The sequence below is a fragment of the Bacillus rossius genome, chromosome 1, assembly GCF_032445375.1.
Source record: "Bacillus rossius redtenbacheri isolate Brsri chromosome 1, Brsri_v3, whole genome shotgun sequence".
Taxonomy (NCBI): domain Eukaryota; kingdom Metazoa; phylum Arthropoda; class Insecta; order Phasmatodea; family Bacillidae; genus Bacillus; species Bacillus rossius.
The window spans coordinates 9,509,652-9,531,143 of NC_086330.1; the positions used below are offsets into that span (position 1 = coordinate 9,509,652).

The 21,492-nt window shown below is 33.6% G+C and overlaps 1 protein-coding gene across 7 annotated transcripts in view; it reads right to left on the minus strand.

Moving 5' to 3' along the window:
- LOC134531973 (protein Gawky) overlaps positions 1-21,492 on the minus strand; it is a 161,677-nt gene that overhangs the window by 119,805 nt on the left and 20,380 nt on the right. For all 7 annotated transcript variants that reach the window (XM_063368087.1, XM_063368109.1, XM_063368119.1 and 4 more), the window contains 3 exons: positions 12,804-12,849; positions 12,316-12,427; positions 12,106-12,228 (listed from right to left, as the gene is read on the minus strand). In XM_063368087.1, coding sequence (XP_063224157.1) covers positions 12,106-12,228; positions 12,316-12,384 — 192 coding nt within the window. In that variant the 5' untranslated portion in view covers positions 12,385-12,427; positions 12,804-12,849. The remainder of the gene's footprint in view (positions 1-12,105; positions 12,229-12,315; positions 12,428-12,803; positions 12,850-21,492) is intronic.

Here is a 21,492-nt window from a genome sequence, read left to right on the forward strand (position 1 = left end):
TGACATCACGCCAGATTCAGCCAAACCCGTGCGTTTTCAATCACGTGGTCAAACATGAAAATTTAATTATTTTATTAATGATTTCTTATAATAATCATATATATTTCTGAATAATGCGTTGGCTAAATTGGTTTTGAAAAATGTTCACTGTAAAGCTAACAACATTTAAATCAATATTTTAACTATAATCAAATACCCTATTGCTATGTTTGTTACTGTAAAAAATACTGTTAATATTTTACACAAAAGAAATACAGTTACATCCATTTTTAATAAACAATGTTATACTAACATGGAGATGTTCAGAAATAACACTTTCTGTCACATGTGTGTATGAGAGAGTAAAATAAAAGTTTATATTAAAAAGTTATAACTTCCAACACACCTATGATTTCAAAACAATTTTAATATAAATATATATTTTTTGTATGAACACATACTATTAATTTCCCTATAAATAATGCCTAATTTGCTTCAAGGTTTTTGAATAAGACTGGATTCCTGTCAGGTAAGGAAAATCAATTTCTGCAGATTAATCAAGTGGAGAATTATGTTCCTTTGTTTGAAGTGCCGACTGTGTAGGATAGACTGTGTGGTAAACATCTGAGGTCTAATTTTTTATCTATCAGAGTAAATTCTTTAATAGAAGATGCACGGTAATGATTGCCAAAGTAAGTGCATACATAATACACTGATAAGAACACATCAAAATCATAAAATATGATACATGAAAATTGTGAAAAATGTAAAGCCCTTCCATGTTTGCTGCAAGCACAAAACAGTGCAAAACAATGCAACCAGTTCTACTCAATCTCTACCAAAATAGTACTACTAAAGTCTTTCTTGAACACATTTCTTTACAACCATCCCTAGATGCATATATCATTGCTCTCTACTCTAGCTAAAACACCCACTCCCCTTTCTTAACATTTTCAGCCAAAGGTTTAATTTCCTTGTAACCTTTAGAAATATCAGTTTGATGTATTTCTGAAAATCCTTTAATCTTTCTTATTCCTGGTTCTTCCTCATCTTTGCTGTACAGAATCATTTTGTGGTTGAAGTCTTGTGTAACATTTTGGTAGAGTTCCCAACTTGGGTACTTTTCACTTAATTTATACACTGAATCTTGCTGAACATGCTGCTTTTTTGAATATATCTACAATTGAAGCTTTTTCCAAGGCACTGAACTTACTTCTGCCATGGCTGTCTTTTTTTTTTCCTGGCAGAAACTTCCCCTCAACAACTTCCCCAAAACCATGTCCAGTGCATGTTTGGGTAGATGATAGGTGGTTGAATACTAGATCCATCATAAATAAGACGGCAAATCCACAATTTCCTTAGCATGCTCCTTTACATATGTTGACTGAGCTTATAACATACAACACGTTTTATCTCCTTTTCACTAAGCCATGACAATAAGATGATTCCACTATTATTTTCTCCATTTCTAGACTTTTGAACTGAACAACATCTGTGCAGTAATCAGCTTGTAACGTTGCAAGACCCTGCCCTCCCCAGTTATTAAAATTAATTTTTTAAAACATTAAATATTATGTTTCTTCAGTAATGCAGTATATCAGCTGATTGTATAGCCTTCAAGGTCGTAGCAACCTAGTTTTCCATACTTGTATTTTATGTTTGGTTATTTTCTTGTTATTATATTTAATGTTACGTATTGTATTTTGAAAAGCCTCTTTAACTATAATTTTATTGGTTTTTCACTTTGCTGGCATGATTATATTATATGTAAGTTTGAATTTCAGTGTTTTATTGCATTTAAATGTTCTTTTTATAATAATAATATTACGTGTGTAAATAGTGGTTTTAAGACAGTGAAATAAATGGTATTTTAATATAGTTTTGCAAATTAGCAAAAATACAATCTGCGGAAATTCGCAAAACAATTTGTATTTAAAGTCACAAATTTTTACAACCCCCATGACACTGCAACGTTGGGATTTGTCTCTTGAAAGAAACATAAACGCTAATAAAAGTGTTTGTAATATTGCTGAATGGATACGTGGCCATCGTAAATATATAAAAGTAAATAACTTGCTATAAAATTATAAATATGAGGTCACTATTTTGCACATTACTCTAACAAGGTTAAACTTATTTTGTGATATTTTGCAGTCTTTGAAAATTATCTGCCTCTATCTAGGAATAATTACTAGATATGTGTCTACACAATAAAAATGACAACATTGAAATAGTAAGGAAATTTTTTGAAATTCGTAACCTACAATAATTCCCCATCCTGTCCAGTTTCCCACGAGATATCTTTTTCCTGCACAAAATGTTCTCCAACCAAAATTCCCTATCCTGCTCACATCTAATAAATACATGTTACAAATACTATATGGATGTTGGCCATTAGCTTTTATTTGGTAACAGTTTATCTATGAAATAAAAATGTCTCATGGATGTTGGCCATTAGCTTTCATTTAGTGTCAGTTTATCTACTAAGTTATAACTGTCATCCTGAATAGAGTCAACTAAATTCACATTACAATATATCTAAAAGAAAGTTGGTAGAAATGAAAATAATAATTTATACTGCTGTTATCAAATACAAAAAAATTTTATGCTGGTTTAAAAATATCTTATATATTGAAACGAGCAATTATTGTGTGTGTGTGTGTTTGTGTCTATGTATATAATCTGAATCTCAGAAACGGCTCCAACGATTTTCATGAAATTTAGTATGCAGGGGGTTTCGGGGGCGATAAATCGATCTAGCTAGGATTCTTTTTTAGAAAATGTTGTTTTATCCATGTTTTCAATAATCAACTTTATCGATACTCTTAAACATAAATGACTCTTCCTGACATCTACTGGTGAGTAATTATACCATTTTTTTTTTAATTTGGAGCAACTAACTGCTTTAACGACACAACAACACTAAAGCTTTTCCAGTAGATGGCGTTGTTAAGCAACACCAAGCCAATGAGTGTTTGGTTTGAGGTTAGACCAAGAAAATCAATTGAGGCACTGTCATTGAAAGGGAGGTAAGTGCCATTAATGAAATTTTTCAGGAGAAGCAAAAAACCATCTAGCCATAAATATGACAATGAATAGGAGGTAAGGGCCATTGATGAAATTGTTCAGGAGAAAAAAAAACAAATAAGGAGTATAAATTGAGACACAATATATAGATAAATTTATATATATAACATATATATAGAATATATAATATATATGTGGAATATAAATATATATTTAATATAAATATATATAATTATATATAATATATATAAATATATATAATATATAAATATATAGAATAAATGAATATCGACATGCAGGTTTTTAGGAGCCAGCTGCCCTGTCTGAGGGACTGAACTGTGGTTTCAAACACACATGTAGAATGGTGACAAATATGTATTATATGGTACCCTTAGTATTTAAAAACTAAACAAATAATAATACCACCGACATTTTTGTAACATTTACTAATGTCTTGATAAAATTTGTGGTACTTTTGGTCCATGTATGGCAGCATCTTCAGTAGATCCTTCTTTTTTCCTTCATTGATAGGGGCAGTGAAAAATGGTGAATGCGAAATCGTGAAATTTTTGTAAAACCCCTTTCAATTATCTGTACTGTATCAAAAAGTGAACTTAACCTATCCACAGCACACCTATACACATTTTGTTTTCGCGAAATCTTATTACCACCGCGAAATATACCGTCAAGGCGCAAAATTGGCTACTTGGTAACGAAATTGCGAAATGCCTATCTAATTTAATTCGAAAATACGTTAAAATTATTAGCAATGCACGAAATAACTTCAGTACATCGATACGATACTCGGCGTAGCGGACTGTACACAAATGGGAACAGCTTTCCAGACAAAAGAATAACAAAAATCACGGAAGAATGGTATTGGTTGGAACAGAACTTTTTACGGGCGTGTATACCAAACAGAACAGCCCGCATGTTGTTACCTTTGTGCTTTGTTGACCCTGTTCACGGGATGTAAAAAATTAAACGTGTTTGCCAACTGGTTGTTGTGCTACCGCAGAATATTAAAAAAATCGTAACATAACCTAATATAACGTAACACAACCTAAACGTAAATTATCTTGACTAACTCCCAAACAAACGCTTCGTTGTCAGTAAAAATTGTGCATAAACATGCCAAAGGTTTTAAGTGTATTTGAAAGTGCACGGGAGTATGAAAGTGAAGGGTTTTGTGTGTTTGACAAACATAAAAAAGTTATGATGTGCAAGTACTGCAATGTAACAGTTGACTGGAAAAGGAAGGATAGCTGCGAAAAACATTGTAAACCAAGGTCTTCGCACAAAGTCAACAAGGATAATGGTGGCAACGGAGTGAAAAGACAGATAACAATTGTTGAAAATGTGTCTATGAACAAAAAACTCAAGGCCGAAAAAACTAAATTGGCGAAAGACACAGTGCGGGCTTTCGTGCAAGCAAACATCCCGCTTGAAAAACTGGACCATCCAGGACTGCGATCTTGGATGAATGAATACATTCCAGGTAAGTTAAGTAGAAGTGCCTCGTTACCACAATAAAACACTTTTCATGTATTTTGCATTTTTAGTTTTTTTGAGTTTGCTAACAACCCATTTGTAGGTAATTTAAACTTTACTGCTACTTGTTATCATTCTGTCACATGCAAAATATTCTCAAATCACTTAAGTCTTTAAAATAACACCAACTGGTCATTATTTTATACTTGCTAATAATAAAAACTACTTATCTTTTTTCTATATTTCATCTCTGGTAATTCCATAATTTATTAATGTGCAAGGTAAATACGGGGCCTTTAAATTTCACAAGAGAAGTATGTAGTGCTAGTATCAAAACACATGGAAACAGGATTATTTTTCAAAAGTTTAGTTCAGAATGTGTGAAATCAATACAAACTGAGAAAATAAATATTTTTTATTTTTAGGGTCCGGTGACCTTCCACATTCATCTACCTTACGAAGCACTTACCTTGAAAGTTTCAAAGTTGAAGAGGAGGAGAAAATAAAAGAACTGGTGAAAGGGCAAGACATTGTTTTATTGTGTGACAAAACAACCAACAAGAAAGGACAGTGTGTGTTTGTCGTTCTATTTAAGATTATGTCTGCAAGCAGTAAACAAAAATTGCTTGTAGCTGGGACGAAAGTTTTGATGAATGCAAATTCGACAGAATGCTCACGAGCAATTGTTGATATATTGGTGAAATTTGATGTGAAATATGATAACGTAATTTCTTTCACTTGCGACTCGGCGAAGTACATGACAAAATGTGCTGACCTTTTGCGCGTTTTGGTAAGTGACAAACTGCTACATATCCAGAGCTGGGCACACAAGCTCTGCCTGGTTGGCAATATTTGGGTGGCACAGCTTTCCGAACTGAATGAGTGTGTAATGAAAACCAAAATGTTTTTCTTGAATTCAAGGAAAAGGAAACACCACTATTTGCAGTTTCTGACGGTATTGTCCATTCACCCCAAATTGTTCCCATCTCCTGTTTTAACACGCTGGAATTCGTGGTTCCAAGCTGTGGAGTACATTGACACATACTTACCCCATCTTTTAGAATACTTCAAGACAGAAGATGCAGAAACTAGTGGAAATTCAACAGAATATTACATGCAGATGTCTATGGACAAAGTTGCTGTTTTGCAATGTGAAGCAAGATTTGTAGTTGAGCACTGTAAATCAACTGTAGAATTGCTTGAGATTTTAGAGGGTTTGTCATATCCTTTTGCTCACAGGTTGCTAGGAAAACTTTATGATTTGAAAACCAGTTTCAAATTGGCCAGTGATAATACTTTTCATCCTGAAACAACACAGATGCTGAACTCACAACTTTGCTTGAAATCTGCTGTTAGGGCTACTCTTGTTTCAACAGGACAAAAGTCTCTATTGAAGCTATCATCGTTGATTGCCAGTGATCCTGCCAAGGATTTTGTAGAGTTTATGGGTGCTTTGTTTGATCCCAGAGAAATTGCTTGTAAGGGGCTAGAGGTTGACGCTGTTGAGTTGCAGAACAAGATTGAAAAACTTCCTTTCCTATCCCAGGTGCCTTTTCGACTTGTTCTAGAAGGCTACACTCAGACTAAACAGGCAGTCTTAAAATCAATTTCTAAGAACATCGATATTCTTACCATCCTGCTGTCTTTAAAATCAGATTTCCCAGAGTATGCAACCAATGCTGTGAAGTGCCTGTGGATCCCGGTTTCCAATGTTGACAGTGAGAGGGCTTTTTCCATGTACAGCAACATCATGTCCGACAAGCGAACATCTTTGCGGGCTGATAACATTGAAGTTATGTTGGGAATGTGTTTTGGAGCTAGCCATTGAAGTCAAGGATTTTAAGTTTTTGTGTACTTGTGTTACTACCACAATTCAGTATTTTCACATGTTCTCTATTTCATTCTTGTCAGAAACAATGTAAACAGATTAAGAAGTCCATGTTAAGTTACAGTAAGTCCTCTATTTACGTTGTACCGATTTACGTCGTTTCAGATTAACGTCGCTAATGTTTGAGTACTCATGTTTCAATTTAAGTTGGTCGCCGATTCACAATAACGTCGTTTACAATGACCGTAAATATTTATTTTAACCAAAACACCGTATATTATTCTTTTGTTCCTTCGGTAGTTATTTTATGCTATGTAGCGAAAGCTACACGTTCACCACCTTATCTTATCATACATTATGAGGGATGCTTCCTGCTCTCCGCGCGGTGATGCAATACTACCAGCCCGCCCGCTCGGCCACCCACGTATCTTGCACGTAGAAGTGTTATCTACTTCCCGCAACGACAAAGCATTTTCTCCTACCCCTTTTCTTCCAACTCCTTGGCACTTCAGTCGCTATATCATTGAGTTGGCCGGAGTTTTAAACGTGCCGTTGTTAACTTTATCGTGATTAAATGAGTTTGTAGTAGGCCTACAGTATCAGCTCACTGCAATTTATGATTTTTTCTTCATAAGATGTCTTCCAAACGACTAAATTTATCTTCAAACGTAATTTCAAAAAATAAGAACAGAACACATGTTTCATTAGCCACGAAAATGGAAGTTTTGAGACGTTTCGATTCGGGCGAGAGTGCTGTTGAGATTAGTAAAGTGTTAGGTCTGCCACCTACCACAGTTCGTACAATTCGATCAAACGCAGACAAAATTAAGAGTAGTTTACTGAACATGTCATCTGTCAGTGCTACAAAGACGAGTTGTTTTCTCCCGCGAATGACTCAAAGTAAAATCTGTGTAGCGCTAAACCACTTTGTATCCTTACACTTTGAATGCATTATGCGTTTATATTACGTACAGTATGTACTATATATATATGTTTTTACATTTCAATCAATAAAGGTAATAAAGCAGCTGGTTAAATAACCATTCTATAAAGCTGAGAAGTACTAGTTGGACTTGTTTCCCACGCTGTCGGTTGTCATTTGCTGATAAAATTGCCCATTGTCACGTCTGTATGCCAGCGCTTCCGGCCGACCTTGGGCCGTGGCCGGCCGGTGGCATGAAACATGGCTCATTTTGCGTCGTTTCTATTTACGTCGCGGTTTTCAGGAACGTAACCCCGACGTAAACCGAGGACTTACTGTACTTAGTTTACTCTAAAAGTACTTTTGCAAATTATTCAAAAACATTGTAGCAGATTGCTTCGAAAAAAATCAAGAGGATCCACAGTCACACTATGCACGCCACAAACCTGGGTTACAAGTTTTGCAAATTTTATAACACAATTTTTTAGATTGACTTTGGCTTATTTTATGCCTACTGAAAATTCTATTATATTTGGTCAAAAATATTAAGAAATTGTTTGAAATGATATGAAACAATTTTTTGGTAGGTGTACAGACACATCTTTGTTTAAACTGTGTTTCCATTTTTCCATACAAATGGAATTATTATAATTTTTCAAAAGTAGTTGAAAAACACTGCAACATGGGCAACATGGCCTTAAAACTGTATACAAAATTTGAGGAAACAGTATGTGGGAAACCACATAGCAGAGATAGGACTAGAAAACTATATTCATTATATTCTTTATAAATTGTATTATAAATCTTAAATGTGTATTATTATGAATGTCTTGTGTAAAAAATTGTTATAATTGAATCTCATTGCTTATGAAATGAATAAAAATGATTCTAAATACATTGTTTTTATTCAACGAAATTATCTTATAATACATACCTAAATTTTATAACGAAATCATCTGGTTTATTCACCGAAATTGAAACATTTTATTTACCATTTTTCCTTGCCCCTATTCATTGAGTGACAGAGATTTTTCTTGCATGTCAAACTCACTTATGTCTTTAAACTTACTGTACTTTCCCTTCTTGAAGATGACTATGTTCTCCCAATCTTCCACCTCATTGAAGCTCTGTTTTGTTTTTATTTTGGGCAGATCTACCTCAGACACTCTTATCCAGGATTTCGAAGATATCTTCAATGAACTTGTGTTTATGAAAATGTCACATGCTGGCATATAAGTGTCCAGAGATTAAGAATTTTAGGTCAATTTCTTTAAAGTGCCCTTTCACTACAAGAAAAATAAGAGCAATCAACACAATTCGGTTTTTGTTCTGCCCTGCACAGTTGTTCCACCAAATATCTAGATGTTTGTTCGGTGTGAACTCTGATGTGAGCACTTTGAGCAAACAGGATGCAACTTCGTTTCCTCCTCGCCCCCCAATACCTTCATGCCACATACACATGTAACTTCTTGAAGTGTTCCCTACATGTATACATAGGTTGTAATTGGACAACTGTCTCGAATAAAACATATCACTATGTGTCAAAGCAGGAGTGAACATAACTTGTTGCAAGTCGATGGCTACAACTGTCACTGAACTTGAAAGGATATTGACACTGCAGAATCGAGGAAGAAAGAAGTTTCATTGCTTTTTCTGCCTTCCTTTGGTGAAGTTCTTGACTAGCAGTTAAGGGGAATCTTGCTACCCCAACTGCTGACTTTATTTCTGATGTTAACTTATCACAGATTCGGCAGGTATCCATCCTTGCCCTTTTAAAACTTAACTTGGGAAATTCCCGTTTGAATACCCTACGATAAAACCTTTCATCTATAGCTGTATTCGGATATTTTTCTTTAAATGCTTTGAACATGCGATGTATATTTAAGTCAGGGCTCTAGTATTCCTTTGAGGACTTGTGGCGAGAATAATGACTCTCTTCTCTTGGAAATTAAAGTACAGTATATGATTTTTAATTATATGTTTATCATTTGTATTTTTTGTTCTACGTGAAGCAGATTCTTTCCACGACCATCTTTGAAACCACATAACCTTTCTTCAAACGTGTCAAAAGGTTTTCATTTTTCTTTTTGGTAATCATGAATATCTCTCTAAATGTTTTGTTGCATACCTGTATGTTTCCACCTTTTGATGGAACATTATATGTTGCGGATGTTTGTCTTCTACTTTGGGAAGCATTGTCATATTTACCGTGACGCCTCCGTGATATGTTCGTCAAATTAATGCGACTCATTAGATATGTACCTTGTGCTTCTGGTGTTAAACTGCAAAACTCAGAATGAAGATAAGAAAATCATTTGTTATAAGAGAATGACACTTGTAGCGACATTTGCAACTGGCCTAAAACAAAAGTGTAACAATCGGTACAGTAGACTGTTACTTATATTTGAATACAATACAGTGGAACATACATACAATGAATAAAACAATATTTCCTTTACACTTACCATATCTGGTAAACGTAATCAGTTTTCTATCGTGCCATCTTCAAGTGAAAAGTAAACATGTAAACATACGGTATTGATATCATAGATAATGTAACAAGGAAGATGTCATGTTAAACGTAAACAAATCGGTATCACAGATAATTAATAAAGTAGGTTAACGTGTGAATGTCATAGATACCATTATAAATACAATCAATAACTGTGGCATGGAGGTTATTGCTTGTAAGTTGTTTTATGGCACTTACCTCTTTCTCTATGCCAAATGTAATGGAGTTACCTCAGTGTCGCTTTACGACTAATTGAATACAAATAATGAAATATCATAGGCACTTGCCTCATTTTCAGAGCTATTGGCTTTGTGACTGGAAATGATTTCCTGGGTAAATGTCATTTTGGCAAAAAATTGCACTTACCTCCTTTTCAATTTAAGTGCCTCAATTGTTTACTTATATTATTTGTCTTTTTAACTCATGTGTTCACTTAAAAATGCATACCTGCCAACTTTTTAGTTTGGTCATCAAGAAAACTTTTAAATTGGGAAAATGTATCGTAAATCAAATGCGGCAATTTTTTACATGTTTTATGTGCAATTATTTTCTATTTTTCTATTCCATTTGGTTTCTGCTAATTTACTAATGACATGAAGGGCATATCGATAGCCTAGAATGAAAACCTCATAGTCAATATTGTAAATTTACTGGGAAACTAAACCTATCCAGAATGTGCCAATTTACACAGCATGCATATGAAAAGCAAAATGATCAAGTACAAAACAAAAGCAATAGTATTCACTAAACAAGATTACTTAAAGACATACCTTGCTATATCACATGTTTGTTACATATTTCAGTCATCTCCTGATTATCATCCTTGATGCAATTTAAAGACTTTGAATGTGCAGCAGTTGCCTTCTTTGCTTTACCTAATAAATCTGAGGTAAACCTTTGTTCATAACAAACAATTCCTTGATTTCAACACAGAAATAGACTGCAAAGTTTCAGATGACAGAGGACCTAAATTGGGTTGTTTTTTTTTTCTCACCATACTAAAAATGCGCTCACATTCTGAATTACTGTGGAAAGCACGTTTTTCCTATGCTTAGTACACTTAACGTGTGTAGTTATGTCGGACCTACCTCCATGAGCAATACTAAAATCACACCGGCACACTGTGCAAAACACAAAAGTTTCTCCTTTTTGCGATTTCAGAATACATGGGAATTCATTGTTATACGCAGCACAGTAAGTCTGAATATATTTCTTGTTGGCTAGCTTACTCATGGTTCCCATCACTTAAATACACAAAAAAAAAAAAAAGGTTGCGCAGCACTACATTGGAACTACGAACAATAGTCAGCCATTTTAGATATAATATAAGGAACAAGGAACAGACCAAGGAGGTAGGGCTGACGTCACAATAATTGTGGTCCGTTCCTCCGTTTAAAGAAGCACTTTTTCATTGCGGTAAGTGGAAAACGACCGTAGACCGTCCAGTCCAAACCATATACAAATAACTAACTATACCTCTTGTATTGTTTCCATTTCGCTTTCCGTCGGTGCGTCGGTAACATGGCCGGTACAGTAAAAGTTGGCAGGTATACGTGGCCCGTACAGTGAACGGTAATAAACCACCACGCAAAAATAAATCCGTAAGATATTAAAGACGTCCGTAAAACCGTAAAATATATTAAAATCCGTAAAACTTACGGACAATCCGTAAAAGTTGGCAGGTATGAAAATGCCTAAACGATCTTTGAAAAAAACGCTTATTATTATGTTGGTAAGATCGAAAAATATTGTTCATATTTCATCATGTCATCAGTATGTAATTTGTTTTTAAATATAATTACTAAAAAACACAATAAACAAAAAAAAAATACCGAGCAAAAATCTGTCATCCAGGTACTATAATTAATAGGAAGTACCTTTTAATTTTTTCACTTAGTAATATATGGTCAGAACAATCACACACAGCAGTACCTTTGAATATATATACTGTATAGAAGTCGCAAGTGGATAGGATTTACTCTACGTTTTTCAGAAGCGTATAATGAGCAGCTTGGGAACTTCACCGCTGCAGTGCGCTGCCGTAACGCCCTGTATCGTCTTAGTTGTTATTTATACGTTAGAGCGCAGCACTGTCGCCCGCTGTCATTCCCCGCACCCCTCATCCATCATTCACTGCAGCTCAACGTCGTTCAACGGGAGGGGGAAGGGGTGTCTGAAGAGTTGGACACTTGTCCGCTAGGGATCACCACAAGTCGATGCCCTAGAGATGGTGGCGATTGCTGCGGTGAATTAACCAACTACCTCAAAACCGTATTAGAAATTTTAACCTGGGCTGGCGACTTCTATACGGTATATATATTCAAAGGCAGTACTAAGGAAACTCACCCTTGAAGCAGGCACTTGGTCGATAGGATTGGATTGTGCAGTTGCACTCGTCGCTACATTGCTGGGCACTGGCTGCCTCGCGGCTAGCCTCCTAGCCGGCAGCCGGTTGCCAAATGCATCATCCTGGAACCCAGACACAGCACTCTCCAGCAGACCGGAAATAGGTACACTCATCCCCCCCCGTCCAACCACCAAATGACGCATAATCACCTGAAAGTTCTGTGGAAAGGCATTTGCATATCTCAAAATATCCGCTGAACTAGATTCGTTTGGAAACATTAGGTTGGAATTAATTCTTTGGCAGGTAACACCAGTACCACTCCTGAAACAAAACAAAAAAAAAAAAATGGTTTCTAGTGGAACAACAATAAGTTATACAAGATTCACTTGAATTATATGTACTGCCCAAAGTCAAAAAGGGCAAACATAAGATAAAGTTACAATCTGCCTAACAATAAACCAAAGTATAGCTCAAAAAAATGTCCAAGTCAGTACATCTATCAGTAGTTAAAGAATTCAAATTATTAAGTCTAACACTGAAGGTTCACGACAAAGCAAGCTGAAACATCTGTGTGACGTATGGTCTGAAGTGCTTCCCAAAGCTGGTATTCACCTCCGGGAACGAATTAGGACATTGTGTAATGCCCTCACTCTTTCCCCTGGGTAACATAAAATTATATAAATTGGACTACACCTACCTTATTGACTAAAATACACACAGCATGCAATCATTTTGGCAGAGATCTGCAAACAAAAGAAAAAAATAATAATTTCAACACACAAACTAATGCAAATATTTTTTTGACAGCTTCAAGCACACTAAAAAACTACAGTGAACTAAACTGTTAACTAAAGTTGAATGAAACATGCCATAAGATATTATACCTCACATGTAATGAAACAAAAAAAAAACATTTCTCTTTCAGGTGGTTGTAAGTATAAAGCCACAAAAATTGTATTATCATTAATTTAGAATTGTCCTGTTTATTTCACCTACAAATAAAATGTTAAATAATAATGTTTTCCATACAAATGTTAATTTTTCTTATAAAAAAGGTTCTTACAACTGCAGTAAGTATTATAATCCAATTAACATTAATTGTATGCATAAAATATTGACAAAGGTCACACAAATCAGTATCCTAAAATTAAGGGACTGACTGTGACCTACCTAAGGTTTTAAGAGCAGTGACTTTCACTAGGAATATAGTTACATTACAGGTGTAGGATATTCAATGCTAGAAACAATTTGTCTTGGAATACCTAACTATATTGAAATGTTTAACTAATTTGTCTGAACAAAAATTAAATTACTTTTTAATGTAGAATATATAACCTTAAATAGAAGGGTTTATATTGAACATGTGTATTGCAATTATTACAGTGCTCACTCGAGTAGAATCCCGTAACGATAATGTATACAAAAGCTTACCAACTCAGCATACTGAGTACAAAAATATTGTCACTGTACAGGTACTAGTGACAGGAGTATTCCAAAAATAAATGCTATTGGGCGAAGTTGTCTTAAAACTTGGACAAATACTGTTACCAGGTTCCATCACAAGTCAACTGCCAAGAAACCTTTCATCAATTTAAGTCAGAAAATAAAGAGAGAGAGTTCATTTATGCTCTCGCATTTGAATACAGTACCTTTAGTTACTCTCTGTCAAGAATGGTGAATACAGTGTAAGAGTATACTTGAAAAAAAAAAAATTGTATACTTTAATAGGATGTTAGAATTCACGCAGTGAGAAATTACGGAATTTCAACAAAGAAAAATTATTTGTTAGTAATAATGATTGCAAAAGATAACATTTGTTTAAATTGTAGAAATTAAGACAGTGATGATAAATTTTGCAAAAGTACAAAGTGTTAAAACTGTTATAAATTATTTCAAATAGGAGTGAAAGTAAGCAAAGTTGTCAAGGGTCACTATCATTCAAATTGTCAAAGTTTTTTCATCATTACTTTTAAATGTGTAAACATTTTAGCTCTCTGTATACAGCATTTTGTAGGAGTAATTTTGTGAATGTAACAGAAGCCATGTGCTGTCAGCAGTTTTGGCGGGAGAAACTATTTGATAGTCCGGCCATGCGATGCCTCCCTTCACAGATTGTCCACTTCCCCTACCTCCCACTCCTTTCCCTCTTCGCGCCAGCGCGTTGATATTTTAGCTAGTTCTATTTTCGTAAGAACAAGATGAATTCCTTCTTCGTCAATACGAGTTCGAAGAGGCAACATGATGTAATCTAGAGGTCAGTGCACAAGGGCGGTGTGAGATGTGATGTTAGTAGTTGGGTAGGGACTTCAAACTTATATTTGTTACATTTGGTTTAGGCTCCTCTCTTGAAAATTCTGTTTGGGAAATAATGCTTTTACAAATTCCTTTCTTTCTTTCCTTTCAAGCTGTAATGGGGGTTTGACCGGTCTTTTCATTGGTTAGCCCTATTAAATGTTTTTTTTTATGATGGCTTGAATAACGCCAATTGCTTCTTTCCAAGTTGTTGCTCCATCTCCTAGTTGTAGTTGTACATTCTCTTTTGTTTAAATTGTGTAGCGGAGCACGTAATACTACTGCGCATAAAGCTCGAGCATCTGCAGAAATGTGTCTAATATATTTAACTGATGTTTCATTGGAACCATATGGGCTATTGTGCTGAGTCAAGTCAACTTCCGAACGACGTGTTACACGAATGTACTCAGTCACTCATGATTCTTAAAAATTCATTGCTTTGATTGAGTCTTGCATTCGTTTCATTTTGAATCAAACGATACGGTTACACGTTTGGATATATATAGCGTTGAACTGTGAAGTGTTTACATGGCAAATGGCTCTTGAGGCGGTGTAATGTAAATTGATTATTTTGGAAAATTAAATCAGGGCACAAATCCGAGCAAGAGTTTAAATTGTAATGTTGTTGCATGCTCAGTCAGCTGTTCTATGCAGTATAAACCTTTCAGGAAGAATATAATAATCCTCTCAATATTTTCACAACACATTAATTAGAGCACACGGCAGAGGTCTACCTAGGGCCTTAATTTTCTCTTTTACACGAAACTGGTGGGGCAAGAATTTGGATGCATTAGGTATCCCCAAGGCTCCCGCTGGTTTCAAAAGAATGAACGGAAATGTGTAACCACGGTGCCTAAGACGTCAAGATGGCCGACCCACGTGTAGAAATATAAATTAATACATAGTCACTTTCGTAAACATTCGGGGACAAACCAAACAAATTGGTGACACAAATGAAATTTTATGATAGTGAAATCAACACTGGGATATATTTGGTAAATTAAAACATTCATAATAAAAAGTATTACAAGTTTTAAAATGCATCAGAAAATTGGCATTATAATTATATTATATATTCTTGCAAAATCACAATAGCCTCAGTAGCGCAGCTAACGAGCTTGTAAAAGTCAAGGGCAAATTTTTACATTCAAACCTTGTCACTGGAAAAAAAACAGTAACTTTTTTTAACAACATAATAATTGAATCAGCTTGATAAGGTAATTGTTTGTTAGTAGTAATTATTTGAAGGTGATTTCAGTTGTTTGAGTAAAAACAAATATACAAACATATACTTAGCATTATAATGTGTGTTTTAAATGTTTTAGATTAATATTTATATTAATGTCATAAAGTATAACTTCCATAATGTGCGGAAACTTCACAGAATTATTTGTTTAGTGACATGGGCAGTATTTTAAAATCCCTTGTCAAAAACATGGTCCAAAGCCTGAGTTTAGAATTTTTTTCGCAAGTCTTTTTCACTTTTTTTGGAACCACTTCCAACAGTTTTAACACTTCCCCCTGTTTCGTGCTGCCATCTGCACATGATGGTAGCAGCAATGTACATGATTCAGGCAGCAAATTCTTGCAGCGAGCACAGAAAGTATGCGTGTGATTTGCATCCAGAAATTTTGGTACTATTTGAAACGCAATTATTTTATTAATCAATAAATATTTATCACGCTCAGCATTATTTTAAAGAATTCTATGTTAAATTTGTGTCATATTCATATAAGTTTATTTGCAACATGATACCACAAGAACACATAAATGAGCTTGTTACCGAAGTTAGATGTTCACATATCACTGGCGAGAACTGAAAGACTCCCGACATTAGTTTTTAAGTGCTATTTCTCAAATTTTAACTCAATGACTTTTTTGCATTCGTTGTTCTGCTAATAAATAAGGGAAAAAGTTGCAGCCATATATGAGTGTGCAAGTGTGTAATTTTTTTTATGAAAAGTTAAGAGTTTAATTAAGTGTGAATTTCAGACAATTTTGAAAATGCCTTTAATCCCAAAGTTCATCCTTATCTGCACTGGTGAGTTTATAAACCTATTTTTTCTTGATCTGTCATGGAATGTCTCATCCTTGGTTTATAAGTCTTCCTATTTGTCTTAGATCTACTTTTTATTAATAAGATTATTTTATAATTTCTTTTTAGTAAGATGATTTTTAAATTCTTATTTTTTTATACATTTCTATTAATAAATTGATATCATTAATTCTTATTATTAAATTTATTTTATAAATTCAATTGTTTTCTTTTTCATTTGAGGTACGGCAGAAACGCATGTTTGAGTGTGTTCTGCCTGCATATTGCCATAGCAAAGCACGAGCACATCAGCTAGTTACCAACAATTTTAACTCTCTCGTAAGAAGCCTCTAAATGGATAACTATGTGCAAACTTCACTAGCACACATTTAAAGGGAGCTGAGTTTAATCAAATGTGTGTATGGCAATATATCACAAGTAATATTATGGAAGTCATTGTACATTACTGTGATTGCAGTAATTAAAACTTAATTAACTTTTTAATTTGTTTTAACATACTAGTACATACAAATTAATGGCTGTAACAATAAAATACCTGAAAATTGTTTAAGCTATCAAAAAAATAGTTAAAGTGAACTTCATGCTATTTATTCAATTTCAGATGAGTTTCCAAACACAAGAATCTCTTAGCTTGAGCAGCTTATCTTCTTTCTTGATTTGAACTGGGTGTCGTATACCCAATTTACATTGTATCAGTCTGTTGTAGGTGTATTATTGCAGTCAAATTTCCAATTACGAAAATAAATGGTAACAAGTTCTGCATTACATATCCAAGTTTATTCCTTCTTTCTGATGGTACATGATGCTCTGTTCTAACTTAGTTATGTTGAACGATCATTACAAAAACTTGTGATATAGGGCAGCATAACAATCAAGCCAATCTAGAAAAGTTTCTCAGCTATGCTTTTGAAAAACAACGTGCAAACAGCTGCATCACTGCAGAGACTACCTACTGGATCCTATAAACTGTAACCTGTAAACTGTAATTTCTTATAAAACAGTAGGCATTTGGAAACACAGTTTTCAGGCTAAGTAGGCCTACAGGAAATGCATGAATTGTTAAAAAACACAACATTTGGAATTTTATATTTTTTTTACGGAAAAATTGTGAACCTTACAATTTACCAAAAAAATTCTAACCAACTATTTTTAGATGCATATACATATATTCATATCTCCTATCAATCACTTAGATTATGCTTATAAGATTTAGATTATGTTTATAAGATTTTATTATAAGTAAAAAATAAATGGCACATGCCTACCTAGAGTAAAATAACTTAACAGGCTGAGCTATGTATTAAAAGTTATTAGAACACTTAAACAAATAAGTAATAATATAATTTTCTTAAACTATATTATTTAAATTCAATGTATTATAAGTTATTATAACTCAAACAAATAAGTAATAATATAATTTTCTTAAACTATATTATTAAAATTCAATAATAAGTTCTACAAAAGAATTGATAAAAAAAAATCAATGACAAGTTTCAATCCTACAAAACCTCTTGGGCCCTATTCTTGACACTAGCGGAATTGCTTAATTCAGACAGATTTGCTAAACCCTGTTCTTGAACACTCGCTAGCGGGATTATGTATCGGAATTACGTACAAACAGTCTGAATTATTCCGTTACCTCCTCTGCAAGACCACCTTTGCTGACAAAATCACAATTCTGATAGAGATTTGATAGTTTGTTGTTCTTCGGAACTTCGATTTGTTCAGAATGGATGATATGTTATGGTTCTGAAATACTTTAACATCACTTGGATGGATGGTTAAGATAGGTTAGCTTAATTTAAAACCAGCAATAACTTATTCACCTCGTTATGTTGTGATGTATATTCAAATAAAAAATAAGACGTGATACGATAGGCAAGCCTATCAATGAGTCCTAGATTATTTGATTGAAATTTAATTTATTCCTAAAGGAAACTAAAAATATTTATATAAGCTCATGTGCTTAAGAATGTACTTAAAAATTGCAACACGATTGCCATTCCAAACTTTAAAATTTGTGTGTTTGTGATGAGAAATAGCTTGTAAATGAACTACAATTTAAAAGTCTAAGAATATTATATTTGTTTCTGTGATTGGCAATGTCAGTTTCTTAAATATTTGGTAACGAAAGTTATATTTACAATTTTTCATGACTTAACTTATTACCTACTTTACATGAAAAATATGGAAATTATCACTGTGTAGAAATTTGATAATTATTTGTGTTTTATGATAAGTAGGTGATATTACCAAGTTTCTGTATAACATAATTTGTTTTTCACACTACATATTGCAAAAATGTGTGATATTTGGATTGTATTAGAACTAGGGTGGCAGGCTTATATTCGCTATGAACATTTATTCATAAAAAAGTAATCTATTAAGAGATTGAAAATTGGAATTCAATTGAAATGAGTCAATTTATAAATGAATTATGCTCAATTACAATAATTTGTGAAAATAAAGGTCATCCTTTTTACCCATTCCTATCTTGCAATCTTAGCCACATAACCTGCCATGCAGAAAAATTACTTCAAGACGACATACACCCATAAAAACCCACACAAGTATTATTAAATAAATAATGACAGATAAGAAAGTAGCTGAAAGATTTCTTTGATAGAATTATAGACTGTTTCCACAAAACAGTTACTTCAAACAATTACAAAATTTTTCCCCGAAATAAATGCCATTTTTCCAACAAGGAATATACAATTGCATTATACAATAATATTTTTCCCTGCTCGAAACATATTTTTTTTCATATAAGTCATAAAATTTTCCATTTCTCGGGCATAACTTTACAACTCATTTTTAATTACTACTTATGTATTTATACACATAACTTCTACGTACATCAACTAGAGAGAAAAAAAAATGACCATAATGTAAAAATTTAATACTTTCATTATAAATGGTCCTTCAATTGTGATTGGCCTTTTACCAGTGACGTAAACTCAAAAAAAAAATTTGCCACACTTTCATAGATACTTTTCATCAACCCGAGAATGTTGATACAGATAGATGCTATAGCAGTTTCAAGAATAGACATTTAGCTGTCTATTACAATGAAACTAGCGGAATTATACAGACAGTATCAATAATTGGGCCCCAGCAGACGGACTTTGCTGTAAGGCTAAATACGCCCAACAACTATTAAAGTTTATAAATTTAATTCAATAAGTTTTGCTATTACAAAGATTTAGTTGGTACACTGATACACTTGATATGTCCCCCAATGTTCATGTAAGCTAACATATAGGCCTATAGGTTGATGCTGCCACACGCGGAATACTTCAGCTAATGCGCCTAAAGAAGTTTACTTTAAAAATGACTTTGAGAAGCTAGCAACATTGTAATTGTTGCAACAAAACATTACACAAACTTTTCCAGCCATTATACATCTTACAGACAACTGCAGAAACTTAGAAAAAATGTATATTCTAAATAGCCAAAATACCCTCATCACAAATGTGCTAACGCTGCAAGGTCAGGCACTATCTCAAGAATGGCTGCATAATGAGTCCTCACTTTCCTATATTGTTATTTTAAATATTTTATGCAGGTGTGTAATCAAACTAATGTAGGTAAGTACTTCTTTCATTATTACAGTTAAGCCAACATTACCATTATGAAAAATAAATTTGTTTTATTTGATAAAATACTACAGTAATTAAAGACTCACTGAAAATATCTTCATTTATTAATAATTTATTATTGTGTATCCAGTTTTCATCAAAGCTTTATATTTATAATACACACATATCAAAATAAAATATAAAAAATTGATAACTTTACAGCTTCAAATCACTAACACATCCAACTGCTTACTTAATTTTAATTTTGAACATTCAAATACAATTAGATATGTTACACAGAACAGTTGCTCCTGGGAACAATTTTCCACAAAATTTTCAAAATATTTTCAGAATCAATTTTTTTGGTAATTATCATACAGTTTAGCATTAAAAACAAATTCCTTTATTTTAATATTCTATGTTAAAATACAACTGGATAAACAATAAGGGAACAATTACTCTTCATTCATATTTACCTAACTCTTTATATTTAATTTCTCACAGGTTCACAAGCAAAGCTCACACAAATATGTGTCCTGCATCATAACTATAAATTCAAAACTAAAAACTTATATTGTAAAAAATTGGATCAATAAAAAAATTTTAAAAAATCATTTTAATTAATTTCTTGACATATTTTACTGAAATAATGTTTACACCTTGTTTAACTGATTTGTAGTGGTTTCAAAAGCCAAAAAGTAGTAATGTCCTATTTATTCTATTAACACCCGTGGGCCGAGAGCAAACGATGTTGCAAGTAGACGACTTCATACTTACATTCGGACACGGGCCAAGTGTTTACAAACGTTCAAAACCAAAAGTTGCTAAAACTGGATGGCAATTGCTCAATTTGAGTGTGAGAAGCTTAAGTTATTAAAAAATTTCGTCTAAATCAAAATAAATTTATTCGGTACTTAAGTCTCGAAAGCGATAATTCATCGTGAAGGAACGCTCCGATTTTTTTCACAGTTACTAATATGAACTGTGGTAGTAAACAGGCACGGAGTCATTCATGTCTCGTCATGTAACCGTAGTATTGACATACTTTTTTTTTTATGTATTTTGTTTATGCAACTAGAACTGTAATTTTTTCCCCCTGAATGAACTGAATGGCTACGTTCAACTGTCTCGCCAACCAGTTGCAATCAGTCAATAGCAAAACGAGCTCGCCACTTACAATTATGCAGGACCTAAATATATTGTAGTGTGTGGCCCCACCTTTATATTATAAGGGCAGTATTCCCGCATATTTCCTAGCTTTAAATTATTACAGAGTAAATAACGTGAACGCAATGTACTCAGCACAGCAACAGCGCAATAATATTGCTATTGCAAACAAACAACGCAATACGCAATCCTTAAAATCATGCAGAGCTACATTGCAAATAAAAAACCTAATTCACAACGCAAAACGCACACTTCCGACACGCTTACAGAACACGAATAGTTAATTATTA